The 19,466-nt window shown below is 36.6% G+C and overlaps 1 protein-coding gene across 1 annotated transcript in view; it reads right to left on the bottom strand.

Moving 5' to 3' along the window:
• Positions 1-19,466, bottom strand: part of BDP1 (B double prime 1, subunit of RNA polymerase III transcription initiation factor IIIB) — a 91,375-nt gene that overhangs the window by 22,097 nt on the left and 49,812 nt on the right. Inside the window, exons 23-31 of the mRNA XM_036847106.1 lie at positions 18,229-18,365; positions 16,247-16,448; positions 15,799-15,989; positions 14,573-14,960; positions 9,888-10,013; positions 5,265-5,301; positions 4,689-4,781; positions 3,157-3,382; positions 2,647-2,801 (exon numbers count right to left, since the gene is read on the bottom strand). Of these exons, the coding sequence (XP_036703001.1) occupies positions 2,647-2,801; positions 3,157-3,382; positions 4,689-4,781; positions 5,265-5,301; positions 9,888-10,013; positions 14,573-14,960; positions 15,799-15,989; positions 16,247-16,448; positions 18,229-18,365 (1,555 nt within the window). The remainder of the gene's footprint in view (positions 1-2,646; positions 2,802-3,156; positions 3,383-4,688; positions 4,782-5,264; positions 5,302-9,887; positions 10,014-14,572; positions 14,961-15,798; positions 15,990-16,246; positions 16,449-18,228; positions 18,366-19,466) is intronic.

Here is a 19,466-nt window from a genome sequence, read left to right as displayed (position 1 = left end):
GGCTCCCTGACCTCTGACTATACTACAAAGCTACAATAATCAAGACAGTATGGTACTGGCACAAAAACAGAAATATAGATCAATGGTACAGGATAGAAAGCCCAGAGATGAACCAACACACCTATGGTTACCTAATCTATGACAAAGTAGGCAAGACTATACAATGGAGAAAAGACTGTCTCTTCAATAAGTGGTGCTGGGAAAACTGGACAGCTACATGTAAAAGAATGAAATTAGAATACTCCCTAACACCATACACAAAAATAAACTCAAAATGGATTAAAGTCCTAAATGTAAAACCAGACACTATAAAACTCTTAGAGGAAAACACAGGAAGAACACTCTTTGACATAAATCACAGCAAGATCTTTTTTGACCCACCTCCTAGAGTAATGACTATAAAAACAAAAATAAACAAATGGGACCTAATTAAACTTAAAAGCTTTTGCCCAAAAGGAACCCATAAACGAGACAAAAAGACAACCCTCAGAAAGGGAGAAAATATTTGCAAACGAAGCAACTGACAAGGGATTAATCTCCAAAATATACTAACAGCTCATGAAGCTCAGTATCAAAAAAAACAAACAACCCAATCAAAAAATGGGCAGAAGACCTAAATAGACTTTTCTCCAAAGAAGACATACAGATGGCCAAGAGGCACATAAAAAGATGCTCAACATCACTAATTATTAGAGAAATGCAGATCAAAACTACAATGGGGTATCACCTCACACCGGTCAGAATAGCCATTATCAAAAAATCCACAAACAGTAAATGCTGGAGAGGGTGTGGAGAAAAGGGAACTCTCTTGCTCTGTTGGTGGGAATGTAAATTGATACAGCCACTATGGAGAACAGTATGGAGGTTCCCTAAAAAACTAAAAATAGAACTACCATACGACCCAACAATCCCACTACTAGGCATATACCCTGAGAAAACTATAATTCAAAAAGACACATGCACCCCAATGTTCATTGCAGCACTATTTACAACAGCCAGGACATGGAAGCAACATAAATGTCCATGAACAGATGCATGGATAAAGAAGATGTGGTACATATATACAATGGAATATTACTCAGCCATAAAAAGGAACGAAATTGGGTCATTTGTAGAGACGTGGATGGACCTAGAATCTGTCATACAGAGTGAAGTAAGTCAGAGAGAGAAAAATATTGTATATTTTAATGCATATACGTGGAATCTAGAAAAATGTTACAGATGAACCTATTTGCAGGGCAGGAATAGCGACGCAGACGTAGAGAACGGACGGACGTGTGGACATGAGCGGGGGGGAACGGGGGGTAGGATGAATTGGAAGATTGGGACTGACATATATACACTACCATGTGTAAAACAGATAGCTAGTGGGAACCTGCTGTATAGTGCAGGGAGCTCAGCTCGTTGCTCTGTGACCTAGATGGGTGGGATGGGGGCGGGGGGTGGGAGGGAGGTCCAAGAGCAAGGGGATATATGTATACATATAGCTGATTCACTTCGTTGTACAGCAAAAACACAACATTGTAAAGCAATTATACCCCAATTAAAACACACACACACACGCACACAATGAGATAGCACTTCACACCCATAGGATAGCTATACTCAAAGAGACAAATAATAACAAGTGTATGGGAGGATGCAGAGAAACTGAAACCCTCACCGAATATTGGTAAAAATATAAAATGGTGCAGCCACTTTTGTAACAGTTTGGCAGTTCCTCAAAAGGTTAAACACAGAATTACCACATGACCCAACAATTCTACTTGTAGGTATAAACCCAAGAGAAATAAAAATATATGTCCACACAAAAACTTATAAATGACTGTTCTTAGCAGTATTATTTATAATATGCAAAAGTTGAATATACTAACTATTGAATTGTACACTTTTTTCTTTTTTTTTGGCCACTCAGCACAGTTTATGGGATCTTAGTTCCCTGACCAGGGATCGAACCCATGCCCCTGCAGTGGAAGCGTGGAGTCCTAACCACCGGACCACCAAGAAAATCCCGACTTGTACACTTTAAATGGGTGAATTCTATGGTATGTGAATTATCTCAATAAAATTGTTATTTTTAAGAAGTGCTGAATAGTATATATGATATAGTATACATATATTTTTGTTCTTGCTGAAAGGAATATACATGTGTATACATATATATGTATGTGTGTATGTATATATATGGGTGCTTGTCTGTATATACACACACCCTTATTTAGATGCTTATGTGTAAAAAACATTTTTAGAAGTCTACAATAAAAACTGATACTGGAAATGGGATTAGGGGCTGGGAACCAAGAAAGAGGGAGGTATTAAAATTTTTGACTTTTGGGTACTGTCTTATTTTTTGCCACATGCATGTATGCCTAAGAAATGTTTGCTTGAGTATTCATGTATAAACACACAGAAAAAAATATATATGAAGAGAAAGTTTGATCAAGTAAATATAGTGAAAGGGTAATAATCACTGAAACTAGTTGGTGGGTTTATGGGTATTTATTTTATAGCTCATTCTACTTTCTGTATGTTTTAACTTTTTAACAGTTAAAATAATTGTAACAACTGAATATTCCATTCGAAATGCTAATGAAATTTCTTGGGTCAAAGTAATTTTGTAACTTTCAAGGGAACAATAAAGTTTACCTCTTTGAATTTCCACTTCTCCTTTAGTTACAAACAAACTGGGAACTTCCTGATGAGCACCAAACCTGCTGGTCCCTAAAATTTTCTTAAGATTTGGCTTAGGCTTGGCAAATCTACTCCTTATTCTCAAATTATTGGTCACTTCTGAAGTTGTCCTAGAAAGAGATGGGAAGAAAGAGAAATTGATCAACTGTGTAAGAATTCTCTCAGGATTCTGTGTAAGAATCTGGACCATGTCTGTAAAACTGGGACTATATTTACATAAAACTGTTTCATTAAAGCTTAAAACACCCATTGTGGTCATTTTAATATGCAAACTATTAAACTAAAATCAAAATCTGCTAAACCTTACTTTAAAGAGTGAAAAATTAGCACTGCCCACCTTACATTTATTTGTTACTCAAAGCTATTGGCCAAATTGATGGTTGGTTTATATATATTTATTAATTGAACACTAATTTATTTTGTAAAACTCAAAAAACAATAATAGTTTAATAAAGCAAAATAAACCTGGATGATATAGAGTTTTCCTTTACTTCTTCCATTAAACCAATTTCTTCTTTAGTACTTTGTTCATCCAATATAATCTTGTTTTCTTCTACTGATGGAGATGTACTACAGATAGGTGAAGAAGGTTCCTGACATTCGTGAACAATTTTGAGATTTGTATTATCTGGGCAAAACGGAATATGGCTTTTATCGTTTGAGTGAACATCAGGAAGTACACATACTCCTACTGCAGAAAAAACCAGAAAATTAAAATTGACCAAATACAAATAGATGTCCAAATAAATCCTTTAACATGCAGCAACGGTAGAATTCTGTTATTTTTATTTTTAATTTTTTTGTTTTCTGGCCGCACCAAGCAGCATGCAGGATCTTAGTTCCCCGACCAGGGACTGAACCTGTGCCCGCTTCAGTGGAAGCAGGGAGTCTTAACCACTGGACCGCCAGGGAATTCCCTAATTTTTTTTTTTTTTTTTTTTGAGTAAGCAATGTGTTAAAGATTTATTCAATTCATTAGGAGAGGACTAGCAGAATGATAAAATGGGTAAAACACATTTGAGAAACTGACTATCTATGTTTTTTTAAAGTCTGCTCTTTTTGGCTCCAACTTGAAATTTATGACCTCATATTTCATGCCAGAGATTTGACATGTTCTAAGTTTAATAATTCTTACAGACTGAAACTTTTCTGTTATTACAATTAAAAATAAATCTTTTTGTTACTTTCAGTAACTATATAACCTCAGATGAATTTCCAGATAGGATTATCTTCATTTATAATTTTTTAAAACCTGTATTTTACGTTCTAGACATTTGTGACAGGCTACAATGCAATACTCTGCCATTGAAAAAGGAGCTCTATAGGGAACACAAATCAGAGACTTTCCTGATAAATATATAGTTATGGGCCAAGCAATCTGACACTTAAAACAAATGGCAGGTCACTCATCAGCAGTTAAAATGATTAACAGGATTATTAGTAACATGATTATCCATTTAATGTAAAGTAGAAGGTACTTTGATAGTAAAGACCATAGCCTAAAATAAAATACTAAGAGTCTGGGTTGACATATTTTTTGGCTCAGTCCAAACTAACAGAATAGTCTAAACTAATTATCTCAATGACTACTATTGCCCCTTCATACTGTATTTGACTGTCACGTAATTGTGAAGACTATCTAAAGCAGCGGCTCCTTCGCTAAAGAAACATGTATGAAGAGATCAGTGATCAAGGAGTTCAGTTAACCAATGACGTTTATGATGATAAAGGTAGAGGAGTCACTAGATTAACTATTCTACAAATACAAATTATCCTTAATAAACCCAGTGCACTATATGGAAATGGAGGCCATTAGAGGGCTAAGTAAGTAGGATGGATCAATGCATACATATTACCTTTTCTGGAAAAATAACACAGTGATGCCAACTTCAAATGTAAAAGGCAGATATTCACTTAATATTCAAATATGGGTATATTTCTTAAAAGTTGGATTTTAAAGGTTTCTTTTTTTGGTAGGACTTATCTTTTATTCTTACCGTCACTCTGTTCTGTACTGATCTCTGACTGCAACACCAGACCTCCCATTGTAAGTAACGTTATGGCAGCTTCAGTGCTTCCATCGTTGGTACCTTGTGAAAAACCAGATCAACATTAAAATAGAAGAATGAATCGGGAAATTTATGTTTGGTTGCTTAGAAAAGAATTTTAATTTAGGTGTTTATCCTCTAGTAACAAGTTTCAAAACCCTCCATACCACTAACCCCTTACTAGGGTAGTATTTCATTCAGCTTATATACTGTAAATAGAGCATCAACTGTTGACTTTTACTCACTGAAAATGCCTCCTCCTCGTTAAATAACTTAATACCTTCAACGGAAATACATCTGTGCAAATCAGAGAAAATAAATACTTCTTTATCAAACATCTAATCACTCTCTAAAGTAGCATTCCAAGAATCCAAGTTTCTCCTAGAGATAACATAGTCAAACTGCTGGATCTTTTCATTCAATTCTCCAGCAAACTGACTCATTTACTAATTACCACCACTATTAAAGCACTCTGTTCGTTGGTGTTAACCAAGTATTTTTAGCTGTTTCCTTATTAACAGTTACCTGTTTCTGCTTGGGAATGTTCACCTGTGGTCATTTCCTAAAAGAGGAAAAGAAAATAATAGCTTAGGTATTTTCCCAAACACATGTTCTATATCTCAAAGCACTACATTTTACAGGTCTTTCTATGCTTTTGGTTACAATGGAGTGGAAATTTATAATTATTCATAAAATTTCATAAACAAGAACAGAAATCATTTAAAAGCCAAATATTTTCATCTCTTGCTCCTTCTTTTACCTTTTGCTTGTATTATATGCAAATTTTAATTCTGATCATATGCAACAAGCATCTGCCCTTCTTACTTCTTCAATTTCATAATCCAACTTTAGTCACATCTGCTGCTAGTTTTGACTCAATGGAAACCAAGGTCTGAACAATATCACAAATTTTTTACACTACTAGGTAGCTTAAAAATTAAATGAATATTAATAAATTAAGAAGTTATAGGATCTATGTCCAGCATGACAGCATGAGGAGCTCTGCTGACCCTCTCCCCAATGAAACTGGTAAAATTTATTAAAGAACCACCATTTAAAGCCTCTGGAAATGGTCCTAAGGGCGTAAGATGCAAATATATTCGATAAAATTGTTGAAAATTCAGTAACAAAGGTGAAAGTCTGTGGTATTTGAGCTAAGACTGCTCTCTCCCTCCTTCCAGCTCAGTGAGGCAGACTCCACCTCAGACTGCTGCGGCCAGGAAAACAGGGTCCCTTCTCCCTGCAGGCCCCACTTGGAGGGCTTTCAGCTCCTAATACCACAAGAACCTGGTGTCAGATTCATCAGAGATAATAGGCCAGTATCTATTATGAATATGGACAAAAAAATCCTCACTAAAATACTAGCAAACTGAATCCAACAACATATAAAAATTATATGCCATGGGGACTTCCCTGGTGGTCCAGTGGTAAAGAATCCACCTTCCAATGCAGGGGACGGGGGTTCGATCCCTGGTCGGGGAACTAAGATCCCACATTTCGCGGGGCAACTAAGCCCGCGTGCCACAACTACTGGGCTCACGTGCCTGAACAAGAGAGCCACAAACTACGGAGCCCACGCGCCCTGGAGCCCATGTGCCACAACGAAGACCTGACGCAGCCAAAAAAATAAAGAAAATAAATAAATATCAAAAAAAAATTATATGCCATGACTTAAGTAGAACTTATCCCAGGGATACAACTTTTGGTTTAACATCCAAAATTCAATCAATGTAATACATCATATCAATACAATAAAAGACAATTACATGATCATCTCAAGAGATGCAGAAAAAGCATATGACAAATTCCAACACTCTTTCATGATAAAACACTCACACAAACTAGGAATAGAATGGAACTTTTTCAATTTGAAAAAGGGCATCTATGAAAAAAATCTCATCTAACATCAAACTTAATGGTGAAAGACTGGATGCTTTCTCCTACTTTTATTCAACATTGTACTGGAGTTCTACACAGGGTAATTAGGCAAGAAAAGAAATAAAAGACATCCAGACTGGAATGTGTTATAAACTGAATTATGTCTTTCAGAAAGGTATGTTGAAGTCTTAACCCCCAGTACTGTGAAGGTGACCTTATTTGGAAATAGGGTCTTCCTAGATGTAATCAAGTGAAGATGAGGTTATAGTGGATTAGGGTTAGCCTTAATCCAATAAGACTGGTGTCCTTATAAGAAAAGAAACACAGACATGCATACAGGGACAACACCATGTGGCAATGGAGGCAAAGGTTGGACTTGTGTTGCCACAAGCCAAGGAATGACAAGAAATGCCAGCAACTGCCAGAAGGTAAGAGAAAGGCCCAAGATGATTTCTACCTCAGAGCCACCAGAAGGACCCATCACCAGGGGCATCTTGATTTTGGAATTCTAGCCTCTAGAACTATGACAGAATACATTTCTGTGGTTTTAAGCCACCCAGTTCGTGGTACTTTGTTACAGCAGCCCTACAAAAGTAATACAGAAAGACAGAAGTAAAACTATCTCTATTCACATATGCCATGATCTTATATGTAGAAAATCCTAAGGAATCCACTAAAAAACTATTAGAACTAATAAATGAGTCCAGCAAAGTTGCAGGATACAACACCAATATACAAAAATCAAACGTATTCCTATAAACTTGCAATAAACAAACCAAAAATGAAATTAAGGAAACAATTCCATTCACAATAGCATCAAAAATAATAATATACTTAAAAATGAAGTTAAGGAAATGCAAAGCTCATACTCTGAAAACTACAAAACATTGTTGAAAGAAATCAAAGAAGAGCTAAGTAAATGGGAAAATATCCCATGTTCATTGACTGAAAGACTCAAACATTGTTAAGAGGGCAACACCGGCTCCCCCAACTGATCTACAGATTCAGTGCAATCCCAACCAGAATCTCAGCTGACGTCTTTGTAGAAACTGACAAGTTGATTTCAAAATTCATATGGAATTGCAAGGGACCCATGATAGCCAAAACAATCCTAAAAAGAGAATAAAATAGGATGACTTACACTTTTTAATTCCAAAACTTATTACAAAGCAAACAAATCAATAGAGCCTCACCAGCAGAAAGAAAGACAAATAAATCAATGGAATAGAATTGAGCATCCACGTATCTGCAGCCAACGAATTTTTGACAAAAATAAAAGACCATTCAATAGGGAAAGAACAGTTTTTTCAGAGAAATGGTGCAACAACTAGATAGTCATATGCAAAAGAATGAAGTGGGACTCTAATCTCACACCATATAAAAAATTAACTCAAAATGGGGAGAATTCCCTGGCAGTCCAACAGTTAGCACTTGGTGCTTCCACTGCTGGGGGCCCGGGTTCAATCCCTGGTCGGAGAAGTAAGATCCCACAAGCCATGTGGCATGGCCAAAAAAAAAAAAAAAAAAAAAAAATTAACTCAAAATGCATTAAAGACTTAAATGTAAAACAGGAGTAAATCTTCAGGATCTTGGCTTTGGGAAAGGATTCTTAGATATGACAACAAAAGCACGAGCAACAAAAGAAAAAAATAAATGAAGTCCAAGTACTCTAAAGCAGTGGTCTGCAACCTTTTTTGGCACCAGGGACCAGTTTCGTGGAAGACAATTTTTTCCACGGATGGGGGAGGAGGGCAGATGGTTCAGGTGGTAATGAAAGTGATGGGGAGCAATGGGGAACGGCAGGTGAAGCTTCACTCACTCACCCTCTGCTCACCTCCTGCTGTGTGGCCCGGTTCCAAACAGGCCTCAGACCTGTACCGGTCCACGGCCCAGGGGTTGGGGACCCCTGCTCTAAAGGAAACCATCAAGAAAATGAAAAGACAACCCACAGAATGAGAAAAAATATCTGAAAATCATATATACGATTAGGAACTTGTACCCAGAATATAAAAAAATTCTTACAACTCAATAAAAAAAAGACAAATAGACCAAAAAAATTTTTAAATGGGCAAAGACTCCAAATAGACATTTCTCCAAAGAAGATACAAAAATGGCCAATAATAGCACATGAAAAGATGCTCAACATCATTAATCATTAGGGAATGCAAATCAAAACCATAATGAGGTACCATTTCAAACCTACTAGGATGGTTAGATCCAAAAAATCAAATAACAAATATTGTCAGGATGTGAAGAAATTGGAACCCTCATACACTGCTGGTGGGAATATAAAATGGTCCAGCAGCTTTGGAAAGCAGTTTGCTAGTTCCTGAAACGATTAAACAAAGTTACCATACGACACAGCAATTATACTCCTAGGAATGTACCCAAAAGAAATGAAAACATACGTCCATACAGAAACTTGTACACAAATGTTTATAGCAGCATTATTTATAATGGCCAAAAGATGGAAACAACCTATATGTCCATGAACAGATGAATGAATAAAGGAAATGTAGTATATTCATATGGAATATGACTTGACCACAAAGAGGAATGAAGTACTGATACATGCTACAACATGAATGAACCTTGAAAACACTAGGCTAAGTGAAAGAAACCAGGCACAAAGGACCATACTGTGTGTATATCTCCAGAATAGAGAAACCTATAGAGACAAAAAGTAGATCACTGGTTGCCTAGGCCTGGGGAAGGCTGGAAGGAAATGGGGGAACAACTGCCACTGGGCATAAGACTTCTTTCTGAGGTGATGAAAATGTTCTAAATTTGCCTGTGCATATAGCTGTAAATACACTAAAAGCCACTGAATTATATACTTTAAATGGATGAATTGTATAGTGCATGAATTGTATCTTAATAAAACTGTTTTTGAAAAAGTTGTAAGTCTTCATTTACAAAAACAAGATAAATACCAACTAAATAAGGAAGAGTGCCAAGCAAAAGGCAACTAAATATGTTTTAAATAATTTACATTTAGTATATATTTAATGCATCAGAATTTTAACATAAGTCTATGAAGATATTGAGCTATTCCCACACACAGGAATCTATGCTTTTCAAGTTAAATATAAAATCTATGAATTATTCACTAGTTTCTACCATTCATACTTAACAGCTCCTAGAAATAATAGAATAATTTCTATCATACTAGTTAAGAACCATCTGTAAACCTAAAGCTTTCAAAATAAACTTAGTCTTTTGAAAGTAAACAAAGAATTAAAGACAAAACATATTAAAATGGATGCTTACAATTGATAATGCATTCAAATTTTCTTCTTGTTTCATTTCCTGAGTAGTCAAATCTACGTTTGATGAGAGCTGATGTTCAACAACAGCTATGCATCCTACATCTGGGATATTCATGGGTATTTCAAGCTGTCAAAATGAAAAGTTTCATTAATTCATTTTTGCATACTATCACAGAAAAACAAAATGAATCATAAAATAAAATATTAAACTGAAGAAATAATTCACATTTATACATGATTTAAAAAACTGAAATATAGTAATTCTTAAACTGATTGGCATCAACTTGGCAAAAGTGAAACACTTAATGTTTTTGAGGGGTCTGTGATTCTTACAAACAGTAAGCAAAACTTCCAGAGCTAAACTACTTAGTACCTAGCATTTCATTTTCCATTATCCCCAATTTGTCCCTACTTTCCCACAGTTTCTCTCATCAGTCTGTCAACATTTATGAAATGCTTCCTAAAAACTAGAGGGCTACAGGTACAAGAATACAAAGCTCAATAAGACAAGTCGGTCCCTGCCCACAAGGAGCTCACAATCTAAGAAAAACAGACATGTAATCAACTATACACTGTTCCAAGTGCTATCATACAGATGAGTTGAAAGCACTTAAAAAGATTTATCACGAAGTGTTGAGCTGTGTTGAAGCAGAATTAAAGAAATGACTGAAAAAAAAAAAAAAAAAAAAAAAAAAGATTTATCACACACATGACCCACCAAGGCAATTACCCTCTCCCACAACCCCAAAACCTGTATGATTCTTGATGGCAATGAATGGCCATGTAAAATAACGAGTCCACTCACATTTACTCTTCATTTAGCAGGCTTATTTCAAAGATCCTTACAGTCTGGGGGTTAAAAACACTAAGATTTATCTCCTAGACTATAAAGAAGGGAGTCTGGTTCCTATTCCCTTATTAACAGAGAGATGAGTATAAAAGACTGTGATTCAGTAGAAACTGAGCAGTCAAGTTTGAAAATCTACCTTTGAGACATTTATTATGGTAACACCTATGTGTTCTGTGTCTGTCTGCTCAGATGCAATTAGAGAAAAATCTTTGCTAATATCCTATAGGCCTGGGATGAATTTTAAAAGTTCAAGTGATTTGAAAAGACAAAATATTTTCTGAAAAGCTGGGATTGGGGGGATAATGGGAATATTCTAGGTAACTGAAAGTTGGTTCTGTAAGCACTACACAGTTTCAAAGCTTTAATTTTTAACAGCTTTATCTAGATATAATTTACATTCCATACAATTCACCCATTTAAATTGTATAATTCAATGTTTTTTGGTGATGGAAGCACAGATATGTGCAACCATCAACATAGTTACTTTTAGAACATTTTCATCACTTCAGAAAAGAAACCCTATACCGACTCCTTTAACTCCTCATCTCCAAATCCCTAAGCAACCATTGATCTACTTTCTGTCTCTATAGATTTTCTTATTTTGGACATTTCACATGAATGGAATCATATAATATGTGATTTTTTGATAACTGGTTTCTTTCACTTAGCATAATGTTTTCAAGGTTTCAAGGTTCATGCTGAAGTATATATCACTATTTTAGATCCCTTTATGATCTAGTAATATGCCATTGCATTTCAACGCTTTTTAAAGGGGACTTTTTCTAACATATAAACAAATTTCCCTGCCTTCGTAAACTGGCCATTAAGAATACAATTTAAGCTTTCCTTGCTCTATTATTATAATCAATGCTATTTAAGAAGGCATTCTGTGGGGCTTCCCTGGTGGCATAGTGGTTAAGAATCCGCTTGCCAATGCAGGGGATACTGGTTCAAGCCCTGGTCCGGGAAGATCCCACATGCCGCGGAGCCACTAAGCCCGTGCGCCACAACTACTGAGCCTGTGCTCTAGGGTCCGTGTGCCACAACTACTGAGGCCACGTGCCACAGCTACTGAAGCCCCTGTGCCTAGAGCCCATGCTCCACAACAAGAGAAGCCACCGCAATGAGAAGCCTGCACACCGCAACGAAGACTAGCTCCCGCTCGCCGCAACTAGAGAAACCCGCATGCAGCAACGAAGACCCAACGCAGCCTAAATAAATAAATAAAGTAAATTTAAAAAAAAAAAAGGCATTCTGTATTAATTCAGGGATATATCCTAGAACCTGATTTTCAGAAGTTACTTTCTAATATTAGTTTTCACGAGCAATTTGCCTTTCACCCAAAGAAATTGTAAAATACAAAACATATAGCTAAATGAATTTTCATGCAGTGGTAACCAGCCATCCTTGCACAAAATTAACTTTCCTTTTACCTTTTCTTGGTTTCAACCAAAATTTAAATTCATTATTTTTACTTTGAACTTTAATTACAAGAAACCACTTTACATCATTTTTATTTAGCTTCAACCATTCCAACTAACTTCATAACATTTAGCATGGTATTATTAACAATGAATAAAAAAAGGTGAGTTTGGAATTTCATTTGTAATTCAAATGGCTTTTGAATCTACCATGAATACAAAACTGATTCAGATATGATGCTCTATAAGCAAAATAAGTTACTAAAAATGGAGGCAGAACAGAAAACTTTGAAGTTACAAAGTTAGACCAAGAGGCAAAAGACTAAGGAGCTTTCATAATAAAGTAAGTTGAAGTAATATGTTCCTCTACCTCACATCCATTAGGATGGCTACTATCAAAAAAAAAACCAAAAAAACAAAAAACAGAAAAAACAAGTGTTGGTAAGGATGTGGAGACATTGGAACCCTTGTACACTATTGATAGGATGGTAGAATGAGGCAGCTGCTATGGAAAACAGTATGGGGGTTGCTCAAAAAATTAAACATCGATTTACAATTTACCATATTACCCAGCATTTCCACTTGCAGAATTGACAGCAGGGATTAGAAGAGATATTTTTATACCCATGTACATAGCAGTGTTCTTCATAATAGCCAAAAGGTGGAAGCAACCCAACTGTCCACTGACAGAAGAATAAACAAAATGTGGTACTGTATATACTGAATGGAATATTATTTAGCCCTTAAAAAGGACATCCTGGACTTCCCTGGTGGCACAGTGGTTAAGAATCTGCCTGCCAATGCAGGGGACACGGGTTCAATCCCTGGTCTGGGAAGATTCCACATGCCGCAGAGCAACTAAGCCCGTGCACCACAACTACTGAGCCTGCGCTCTAGAGCCCGCGCGCCACAACTACTGAGCCCGTGCACTACAACTACTGAAGCCCGCACGCCTAGAGCCCACGCACCACAACTGAACACATGTGCTGCAACTACTGAAGCCTGCGCACCTAGAGCCCATGCTCCACAACAAGAGAAGCCACCACAATGAGAAGCCCGTGCACTGCAACAAGAGTAGCCCCTGCTCACTGCAACTAGAGAAAGCCCATGTGCAGTAACGAAGACCCAATGCAGCCAAAAAAAAAAAAAAAGGACATCCTGACATATGCTACAGTATAGATGAACCTTGAAAGCATTATGCTAAGTGAAATAAGCCAGTCACAAAAAGGACAAACACTGTATGATTCCACTTACATGAGGGACCTAGAGTAAGTGGTTGCCACAGGCTAGAGAGGAGGGAATAATCAGAATTATTGTTTAATAGGTACAGAGTTGTAGTTTTCCAAGATGAAAAAAAGTTCTGTGGATGGATGCACTTAATGCCACTGAACTGTAGGCTTTAAAATGGCTAAGACGGTAAATTTTATGTTACCTGTAATTTACCACAATTAAAAAAAGAGAGAGGGCTTCCCTGGTGGCACAGTGGTTAAGAATCCACCTGCCAGTGCAGGGGACGCAGGTTCAAGACCTGATCCAGGAAGATTCCACATGCCGAGGAGCAACTGGGCCTGTGCGCAACAACTACTGAGCCTGCGCGCCTAGAGCCCGTGCTCCATAACAAGAGAAGCCACCGCAATGAGAAACCCACGCACTGCAATGAAGACCCAACGCAGCCAAAAATAAAGTAAACAAAATAAATAAATTCATTAAAAAAAAAGAGAGAGGGCTTCCCTGGTGGCGCAGTGGTTGAGAGTCTGCCTGCCAATGCAGGGGACACGGGTTCGAGCCCTGGTCTGGGAAGATCCCACATGCCGCGGAGCGACTGGGCCCGTGAGCCACAATTACTGAGCCTGCGCGTCTGGAGCCTGTGCTCCACAACAAGAGAGGCCGCGATAGTGAGAGGCCCGCGCACCGCGATGAAGAATGGCCCCCACTTGCCGCAACTGGAGAAAGCCCTCACACAGAAACGAAGACCCAACACAGCCATAAAAAAAAAAAAAAAAAAAAAAAACGAGAGAGAAAGAGAAAGAAATATGTCCCTTCTACCTTCTCTACCAACCAGAGCTTAACTTGAGCTTACCACAAAGAGTTAATAGAAAACATCTGCCAAGTTTTTTGTTTTTTTTTTTTAATTAACCAGAAAGGAGATTAAGTAGCCCCCAGATACAAGTGAAATTAGATTTCTCTCAGTATTGTTATACTGATTACCTTGTGCTGGGCCTGGGTTGCAGGGGCTGAGTAAACACAGGAGATCACACAAGCCTATTTCTACTGATTTCCTAGGCTATGCAGCAGGCCCAAACAAATTACTCTAATAATCTTCAAATCCTAATAATCACTAAGAGAAGAGATAATGATCCACTAAAAGCAAAAAACAAGTAAGATAAAGTTCCAAGGATTCAAAATTCAAACTACCTCTTCCATGGTTTCCTCAATCTGAGCAGAAACCGGTTCAGGAGATCTGAGACCAACAGGTACAAACACTGGAGCTTTGTTTACTTCTTCAGGAGCAAGATGATAGCTTTCTTCTTCATAGTCAGACTCAAAGTCTTCCGCATCATCTTCGTCTTCTTCCTGGGAAGCTCGAAGAGTCACCAGCACAGGCTTAGAAGCTCTAGGTTCCTTCTTAGAGGTCTTACTCCGAATTCGTTTTGATCCACGCCCTTTGGGGACGTTTGGTTTAATCTTTCGACGCATTCTCCTTTCACTACGATCTATCTTACATTCAGAGGCAGAAGAGAGAGCTGTTCTTCGATCCACAGCAATTTTAGAATAATGTGATTCTTTTAACAGCTGTGGAGAGCTGGAGGTTTAATCAAAATAGCAACATAGTCATTACATGCACAAGGATAATTTTAATGAAAACCCAACTTATAAAGTGAAATCTCAATTCAAGCCATTAATATAAAATGCCCACCACCCATTCTATCAAACACTAATGCTATGACGAGAATGAACAGAATTTACTGTTAGGATTTAGTTTCTCACTCAAAGTTAAATATTAGTTATCTACCTACAAATTTTTCACAGTAAGTTTTTAAATCTGAGCCATTTTTTCCCCCTTGCTATTTAAGTGGTGATGAAATACAACACTGGAAATTATTAGAAGAAAATGGGATCAAGAACACTGGACCAATAAATACAGAATATGAGACCAAAAAATGATACGGTTTATCCTATTGGGTAAACAGATTAGGTCAAAAGAAAAAAGCAGAATGAGGAAATCCAACAGAACAACATTTTTTAGAACTTAGGGTCCCTTCCACTTTCCTTGAAAACTGTGGAAGAAAGGTACCCTTCACTTGTGTTTGTGACTCCAATTCGAATCAGCACCCTAGTTATTTAGGTAATATGTACTACTCTTTCGTCAGGCTTCTGCTCATGTCTAATATACTCAAACTCAACACCCAGAAATTTTAAATGTAGGAAAGAAAAATCTTTCTGAGAAGATCATAAAAAAAGGAAATTTTAGTAAATAAAAATCAAAAGTGGGAAAGAAACAGACCTGCCAATAAAAAACAACCAATACTTCTGTTAACAAACCATCTTTTTACTCTATCAATAAGTTAGAGTAGGACATCCATTAAGAATAAGTTACATGTATTTACTATTCTGAAAGTACTTGTTAAATGAAACTTTACCTTGCTGGTTTACTGACATACTGCTCTTCGACAACTGAACACATAGAATTATCGCCTACGGTTTTCTCTCCAACACTTCCTGATGGTCCAACTTCTGATTGAGCATCTTTTTTTGCCAAACCAATCTCCTTGGAACCTACAGAACCTTTTCTTGCTGAAATCTCCAGAGATGTCAGAAACTCAGCTTTTCCCTTAAATTTAAGAAGAAACAACTAATATTACCATGGAAACAATCTGTATGGTAATTTGGTTTGGTAGTTTGGCCTAAAGCGCTAAGCTTACACACATATACACAAGTGATTGGTCTCTAAACTTTCATAATATTGGAAAGTCAACAAATTTTCATGAAAATAGTTATAGTACAAAAGGCAAAACTATTTTTTTAATGTTCTCCTTCATGATATTGATAAAATAGAGCCCACTAATAAATTATTTTTTTCAAACTTACTTTTTGAAGAAGCTGGGTGTCAGAATCTCCATACTGCAGCAAATTATCTTCTGGCTTCCTTGCCTTACTCTGATCTGCTCTGTCTTTTTCTATGTCTGATTCCTCTTTCTTACCTTGTGCTCTTCCCAAATTTGGCTTAGCCTTTTGGAATTGCCTTCTTAACATTTGTGGTGGACTAGGAACATACGTTTTATGTTCATGTCTAGAATGAAAAACAAATCATGTTGAAGAACGAAAATCAGAATTCTTGCTGAAGTATCTGCTGTTAAGCAATTTTGGGGCACAAACCAATTCTATGTCCGAAGGACTATATATAAATAGTCTATAAAACTAAACATATAAAATGAAACCACACATGCTGATATGAAAGAAAGAACATAGAAGCTTTTATAACTTCCATTTTCTATATAGCCTGGGGAATACTTTCACAATAATATTTAATCTTTTTTTTACTTTCATTCATTGATTCTGGTGTGTCGTTGTATGCTACTTTAAGTAATTTTCAGAGAAATAACTAGATACAAAACAAAAATGCCAGTAGTTGAAGATGGACTTCATAATGACACTTTAAAGAAATGCTTCAACTGGGCTCTGAAGCATGAACAAATATACAATGGTCACAACAACCCTGGTCCTTCTGGTTCAAGAGCAGGCTTGAAAGCTAGAGTCTGTTCTCCTACCACACGCCTGTCACTTCATAGAAAAGGGTTTATTGACAGCCAGTGTCATAAGGATCTCAATATAACCCATTTGTATCTGCCAAATCAGAGAAAGACAAGGTTTTAACATTCAATACAGTAGCCATAGCTCCCAAGGCAACACAAACAGCTTCCTTAAGGTTTCCTGGAAAATATTTAATAACTGGCAAGGATCTGAATTAGCTAGTTTAAAACTAATATAAATCTGGATACTTATAAAGAAAAACTGGGTCTGTAAGTATCGATCATAAGTTCTCTGAAAGATCTGTATTAAAGACTAATCTTAAGTAATATTTGTAATAAATTACCTACAAGAGAAAGTAGTTAGTTACATTTCTAAATGTTCCAATCCTGCTAAGTTCTTCCAGCAGTGAAATACCAAGGAAGTTCACAGGAAGTTCTAACAAAGTAATGATGCTGGTTAATACATTCCAGAGTAGGCTAATGTATTTGGGAAAACGTGTTATATTTAACTTAAGTATAAGCTACTTACAATCAAGTGTGATTCTACAAAGGTACTTAAGAATAAAGTATATATATATATATAAGCTCATAGTGCTACTGGGGTTAAAAGGGGGTAAGAAACTGCTGGACATAAGAATAAGCTAACTTAAAACTATACAGAATATATACTCTGAAGAAAGTATCAGTCATGATAAAGCTAAAAGCTTGAACAAACTTCACAAACAGAAAAGATTTTAAAAAGAGGGGTGGGTGGGTAATGGGTTTCTATACAGGAAATTTGAAAGTTAGATCTTGCTCATTAAAAATGCAAAGGCTGAGCATAAAATCTCTTGAAACATGTGAAGTTTCTTTCAGGAAGCTCTGCCTATAAACTATAGGAATTTGCTAGTCTTAAAGTCATAAATCCTGAAAACTTAAGTTTAAAAACTAAACTGCCAATGTTACTTTGAGCAAGCCATTTAAATCCTCTAGATCCATACAGTCAATTATAAATGAAGGCATTAGGAAAGGCTGACCTCAAAGGTCACTGGTCTTTAAAGGCTAATTTAGAGTAAAACTCAAAATCCTTACAATGGTCCTACATAATCTGCGCTTCTCCCCACTCAGCCTTTACCTTTCATATATCTACTCCTCTTCCCCTCTTCCCCTGTCACAACTGGCCCCCTCTGCTGTTCAGCAGATTTAAACTATTCTAGCTTCATAATTACTTTTTTCTTTCATAAAACTTACTAAATGTGAAATTACATAAAATCGATTATTCAAATATCCAACCTTTATCTTTGAAAAGTTTTATGCTTTTCTGATTAAAAGCAAACTTACCTCGTCTTTTCATCTGAAACATTTACTTTGTTAACATGAAGGTTTTCTAAAAGAACGTGACTCTGGTTTTCATACATTCTGCCTTCTGAATCTTTGGAGGATACAACTTCAATTTCCGTTGCAATTTGAGAATTTGGCTGAAATGCAAAACTATATTAGTTTTGTTTTTTTTTTTAACAACAGAACACACTTCCTAAAATATTTTAATCATTAAGAAAGGTATTTAGGGACTTCCCTGGTGGCACAGTAGTTAAGAATCTGCCTGCCAATGAAGGAGACATGGGTTCGATCCCTGGTCCAGGAAGATCCCACATGCCGCGGAGCAACTAAGCCCATGTGCCACAACTACTGAGCCTGCGCTCTACAGCCTGCAAGCCACAACTACTGAGGCCGCAAGCCACAACTACTGAGCCCGTGTGCCACAACTACTGAAGCCCATGCACCTAGAGCCCATGCTCCACAACAAGAGAAGCCACCGCAATGAGAAGCCCGCGCACAACAACAAAGAGTAGCCCCTGCTCGCGCAACTAAAGAAAGTCCATGCGCAACAACGAAGACCCAATGCAGCGATAAACAAATAAATTAATTAATTAATAATAATAAAAAAGAAACGTATTTAGTTTTTTAAAATGAAGTCTCAAACTTGAGTATGCAATGTTCATGTTTTGCTGCCCAAAACAAAATTGCCTATGTACAGAGAAAGTTTCAAAGATTACTGCAGTAATATGTTCACATAATGCTTTAAAAACTACAATAACCATCTGTTGTGAACCTCCCTCCCAAAAAGTTCAATGTGTTTTTTTTTAATTTGGGGGGGGGGTTCAAATAAGGATTACAATCACTTTATTTTAAATGTAGATTTTTCCCTTGTTAGAGAAAAGGACAGAAAAACAAGATCTGTTGAAATGGGCATTAAACTACTTAGATTTGTTTCTAATATCAAAAGATCCATCAGTAAGAGATTGGTTAAACTGTCATTCCAAATAGCAGAATGTTACACTGCAGTTAAAAATGATGTATCTCCATATTTCATGACATGGAAAGCCACTTAATATAATAAGTGAAAAACAGTAAGTCACAAAATAACATGATTACAATGATTTTATTATTTAAATTTACATGAGTATGCACACATGCATGCATGGAGATATATCCGGTAAGATATGTCAAAAGGTTTTCAGTGGTTACCTCAGAGTGGTGAGACTAGGGTTAATTATTATATTATTTTGTATTGATTG

The sequence above is a fragment of the Balaenoptera musculus genome, chromosome 3 (assembly GCF_009873245.2).
Source record: "Balaenoptera musculus isolate JJ_BM4_2016_0621 chromosome 3, mBalMus1.pri.v3, whole genome shotgun sequence".
NCBI classification, from domain to species: Eukaryota; Metazoa; Chordata; class Mammalia; order Artiodactyla; family Balaenopteridae; genus Balaenoptera; species Balaenoptera musculus.
This window is presented reverse-complemented; position numbering and strand designations above follow the sequence as displayed.